A 5,708-nucleotide genomic window follows, 5' to 3' on the forward strand; every position below is an offset into this window, starting at 1 on the left:
ACAGTACATGTTAATGTTCTGTGCCAACAAATGCAAAAACCAACATTCTTAAAGTATTTTTATTTTCCAGACCAATGTATTGAGATCAAATGTAATGTAATACCACATTATGGCCCCTAGATGTAGTCGATGAGCATAGAAACAAATACCTATTTCCTCTGCTCCTCAGCACCTTCTAGTGGCTCCATTCGGCAATATTACATGAATACATTCGACGTTACACCTTTAAAGAAGATATAGGGGGTTAATCACTAAAGAGCCGAAGGATTTAGCCGAACGTTCGGCTAATCCTTCGGCTGCAGGAAATCTTTTTGGGAGTAGGGGCATACAGCAGAGAAAAAACTGCCGAACGTTCGCCTCAGTCGATCCAGAAGTTGCATCGGCTCAGGTGAATGAGTTCTTCCTTTCGGTTCAGCTGAACGTGCTAAAGGCTGTTCGGCTCAACCGAAGGGAAGTGAAGCAGGACGAATAGAGGCTGAATGCCTCTGCAGATCTTTTATAAATAGACCCTTTATGTATTTGTTTCCAGTCACCAAACATAGCTCTTGGCTGCTTTTTACATGTTTACCTGCTGCTCAGTTGAAAGCCTTTTGTCTACAGAACTCTATAGTTCAAGCTAAAAATCATACAGACAACTTATTTAAATGGAGCCGTGGCATACCATTTCCCTCTTTAAATTAAATAGAGACCATCTGAACGCAAAGAACTTCCATAATGCTGTTTGACACGGTGAGACTCTATGTACATAGCCCAGACAGGGCACAGTCAGTCTAGCGATCTGATTTTACTTTTCCACAGCTGGGTAACAGAGCTTAAGTCATCTCCCCATTCAGTGGCTGCACAAGGGGGGTGCGTCTCGCACCTGTCTGACACCATTGTAAGGGTGACACCAAAATGACTGACAGGCAGAGGTCACAGGAAGTGGTTGTTACCAGCTGAAACAGGCTTGGCAATATGAATACATTTCTGTATGTTTGTATCGAAGTAAATGTCACAAATCTTTAAAGAAGATTTGTGACCCCCTTACAGTGGGGCTACCCCCACACTGCAAGGGTTAGGTGCTCGTTTTGTCTAGGGGGTCATCATTAAAGCTGTTTTAATTACCTGATCCTTTGTCCCACTGGCTCCTTTCGGGTTGCTAGACCGGTTCCCGTAACCTCTACTCACCCAGGCTCTGGCGGTCTGAGGACCACTAATGTCATCACGTCTTGTGGTCCTTTGACCAGCATTAAGCTGGCCATACAACTTACAACCATCGCACGACTTTCGTTGTGCGATGGTTGTAAGGCAATTAAAATCTCATACGATCTGCACATCTTGGACAGGCTGATCGTACTTGCGATCATCGCAAGCCCTCCCCGCTGAGGGGAGAGCTTCCGATGATTCCAATGCTGAGCGGGCAGTGTGCATCTGCGCACACCGGCCCATTCGGCATTTGTCTTCCGAGCACGCCACTGACCCGCCAAAAATCTTAAGATTTTCGGCAGGTTTTCAAGCATGCTCGCAAGACAAAAGACATGCGACCGTACAGTAGAAACGGTTGCACGCCTTCCATACACCTGCCGATTATCGTACGATAATCGGTAGGTGTATGGGCACCTTTAGACGTGAGGACACTGAGGGACATTCCAAAGCCAGAGCGGAAGGGAACAGAGGTGAGTGCTGACAGCCACAAGACCGAGGATCGGATGAGTAAATCTGCTTTATTGAGTCCCCTAGACAAAATGAGCACTTAACCCTTGCAATGCAGAGGCAAGGGTACGTTTTTTGCTTTGGAGTTCTTCTTTAAATATTTCAGAAGCTATGAGTAAGATTAGTCCGGCAGTTCTGGAGAATTTGTCATTGTTGTGAAAAAAGCAGAAATTAGGTTGCATCACAGCGCATAACCTACCAGCCTCTTAGACTGCCTCTTTAAAAATGCCTTTAAGCTGTGCCAAGCATCACAGAGCCACATGTCAATACCTGTACACTGTGCTTTGAAGGCAGTATCAAGGCGGTGCCAAAACTAACCAGTCTTTTTGCTTTACCACCACAAATCAGATTTGTCAGATTTGAGCTGTCATTCCCTCCGGCAGATTTCTATTTGATTGATGATTCCAGGGATAATACAGCAGAGCACATGTTGACTTACAAGGCCATTTCCAGTTTAAAAGGTTATTAATGTATATCCCTTTGTCTGTTAATTATACTATTGAACGTTTTTTGTTGTATCTGTTCTATAAGTGAGGACAATGCCTGTTGATCCTGCCAGAAATCCAGTGCTGTGCTGTGCACTCTGCAGTGATATCTCAAACATTGTATCAGAAAATGTGTTAGGATTTCAGAACACCTCTCTGGTATGTAGTACCAACATTCTTCCTGTCCTATGGTGACAACGATGCTCCTTCATCGATATAGTACAGTGAGTGAGTGTTGTCATCCAGTGGCGTCACAAAGGGGGTGCGGCCTGCACTCGGGTGACACCATTGGAGGGCTGACACCAAAATGACTGACAGTCATTTTGGTGTCACCCTCTCTAAAAAAGTCAGTAGAGAGGAGGGGACCCGGCGGCATACCTCATCCAGTCGGATGAACGTCCCCTCCTCTCTCTGCTGGCGTCCCCAGTCCCCGCTCCTGGGTGACACCCGGCCTTGGGACACCCCTGTTGTAATCCTAGCACAGGAAGTATAATGATTGCCGGATCTCCAAGTTGAAAAAAGAAAACTGGAAAAAAGAAAACGAATGCAGCCACCACCACATCTAAGGACTGGAATATATGTATTTTGTACTTGAATTTAGATACATGCCATACACTAATAAATCCACAGTGCCTAACTGGAGGCCCAATGGCTGTATGCAGCCCTTTGATACTTACTGTGTGGCCCTTGGGCTCCAGTAGTCAGTGTTTTTTTCTTGACTAGGTGCTTATTTAGGGACAGTTAGGTACATATTCAATAATATGACCCTTACCCTTTACCCTTTTATTGATTATAATACTGGAAGCATTACATGTGATGTCATGTGATCACTAGGGTTGCCACCTTTTCTTCCAGCAGAACCTGAACACCTTAGCGACGCACAGAATTTTCTTGGGGAGAATGAGTTGCGGCTTATTCATATGTAAATAGCGCCACCCATTTATATGTAAATATCACAGTCGAGACTCTTTTCAGCGGGGGGCCAATAGCCCCTATCTTAATTTTGGTTGCTCCTGTCTGCCTGACATCTTTTGTCCGGGTTTCAGCTGCCATGAAGCCTGGACACAGCATTCAAGACCCGGACTGTCCGAGTGAATCCTGGACAAATGGCAACCCAAGTGATCACTGTGATTGGCTGATGTGTTTGGGAGCCCGTTCTACTGGATCCCAATTGTTGCTAGGCAACTGGGAGCTGTCGGTGACAGCAAAGTCACAGTGTTGGTGGCACTGCCAGCACAACAGAGCTGCAATGGCCAAAGGTATATATGTGGCAGCTTAGCATAAGGCCCACAAATATCCATATGCCCAGTGTTAACGGAATAAACTGGATTCTACTAGATAAATTGGTTTATTTTTTTCACATTCCCTTATTTTTCCAAGCTGTTCTCTTTTTGTGTATTTTTTCTGACCTTTTTATAATTGACCTTGTTGAGAGTAATATCAAATGTGGTGCCAGCCATTTTTTAAGAGGGCTGTAGGGAGCACTGACTTGAAAGTATACTATAATGGCAGTGGTAAAAGTATTTTGTTATGCTTCTCAGCTCCATCCTTGATAATAAATTTGATCTAAAAAGAAAATATACTAAGAGCCTTCGTTTTTGCCACCATTTTTACAGAGAGAACATTCATAGAGTTTCCCAGGATGCATGGCTCTGGGAATTGTTTATAAGTACACTCCTAAGTGTGGCCCTTTTGGTGATGTCATTGGTCACATTTGAGGCCCCTTATATCAAATAGGTGACCACCACTGTAATAAATAATAAGTAAAAATGTTAAATCACAAAGCACTAACCCATAAAAACAAATTGGAATCCATCTTGCAGTGGTTTCACCTCAACAGGGTATATTCTTTCCCACTGTGGCATTAAATGGGCAAAGGGACAATGTCTCTTTAAAGCTGAACTCCTGACAATTCTTTTTGTTTTCAGTTACATTTTTTGTTAGGTTTTTAATTTTCTCTGTAACAACACCTTCACTGCCCTGTCACTGTGACACCCATACAAGAAATTGGAGGAGCTGGCATTACTGGAACAGCAGGATTTCACAGGCTGCAATCAAGGAGTTGCCAGATGTTCCAACCCTTCCTTACGCTACTAAAAATATGTTTTAATTCTTGTCTATGTCCTTGTGAAATAATTTCGCCATCAATTCCTAGAATGTGTGTGTTTACAAATCAAGATTACAAGCATGATTATGGTGCTTGTTTCATAATGAAAAAAACAAAGTCTGAGGTTACCTGCCCCAAGTTCCAGCCCAGTTTACCAATGTAATCCTAATTTCCACAGTATATGATAGTGCTATCACTTAGTACGTATTCCTCTCGCTCTGACTCATCAGCCAGGTAAACATCATCATCTAAAAGAATCATAAAGTTAGTATATTTGATATAAAAATAAATACTACAAAGAAATTCATGGATTCATTGTTTGATACACTATCAGGGCTATTCACAAAAGGGTGAAGAGTTTGGAGAAGGCAGGAGAAGTGAACAATCTAGGCCAAAATAGCTGATTTGGAAAAATTCTCCAGTTCAGCTCACTTTCCAGTTCAGCTATGTTGACCTAGATTGTTCACTTCTCCTGCCTTCTCCAGACTCTTCACCCTTTTGTGAATAATCCCCTATATATTGGAATTGTATGGTTTGCAGCAACATGCATTGACTTAAAGCTACAGGACAATCTGAAGCCACCCCCTTCCCCGAGTCACTGCCACTCCTTAAAAAATACAAGTATGCTTACTTTTCCCAAGGATTCTTCTGGCCACACCAGTGAGGTGACAAGTCTTTTCATCTGGTTGTTTGCAGTGGGTGATCCTTCCTCCTGCACTGAAAGGCCCTTGCATAAAAATTCTTGAGCGCCAATCTTCTAAATCTAGGCAGGATAGTTCCCCCCCAGGATGGGTCCATGACAACCAGGGCTCAGAGGAAGTGGATTGAATGATGATGGTCGTCATCCAACCCACAAGGGTTGCAGCATATAATGGCGGAGTACTGTACAGGAAAGCTCTCAGATTGAAGGCAAGTATTGCAGCAAAAGCTAATTTTTTTTAACTTTTGCTGAGCTGCATTTTTTTCAGCTTTAAACTGTCCTGTCCACTTATCTTCTGCTTATGATACATTCTGGGATCCTGTAATCCCTACCGTACACTGAAACGCTGAATAGGTTGAGGTGAGGTTCTGTCATTTATCTGCCCCTTCTCTCCCTTCCTTTCCTTTTGTTCATTCACAGAACACTTTCCATTCTGTGAAAAGAATACAAGGCTTTTTGTGGATGGATGAGGGGAGAGGAGGGGATGCTACATGATCCCTGCACTGTGTGAGAGCCAATGTTCTATCACTTCTACGGACCCGTGAGATTTCAGGACTTCCGGGGACGTGTGAAGGGAGTCCAGAAATCTCACAGGATACTGCGCATGTGGGGGTCCATAAATTTTACGGACCCATACTTATAACACAATCCAGTGGGTCCAGACATTTTACAGCCGCATGTCTTGGCATATAATGTTAATTTTTTTTAAAAATGACTGATTAAA

General features: G+C 43.3%; 1 protein-coding gene across 1 annotated transcript in view; it reads right to left on the reverse strand.

Moving 5' to 3' along the window:
* LOC108789308 (protein-glutamine gamma-glutamyltransferase E-like) overlaps window positions 1-5,129 on the reverse strand; it is a gene marked incomplete at its 3' end in the record, with an annotated part of 16,560 nt that extends 11,431 nt beyond the window's left edge. Inside the window, 2 exon segments of the mRNA XM_018559281.1 lie at window positions 4,414-4,532; window positions 4,916-5,129. Coding sequence (XP_018414783.1) covers window positions 4,414-4,532; window positions 4,916-5,129 — 333 coding nt within the window.
* Window positions 5,130-5,708: the final 579 nt, after the last annotated feature.

The sequence above is a fragment of the Nanorana parkeri genome, unplaced genomic scaffold (genome assembly GCF_000935625.1).
Source record: "Nanorana parkeri isolate BGI_ZX_2015 unplaced genomic scaffold, ASM93562v1 scaffold387, whole genome shotgun sequence".
Lineage (NCBI taxonomy): Eukaryota > Metazoa > Chordata > Amphibia > Anura > Dicroglossidae > Nanorana > Nanorana parkeri.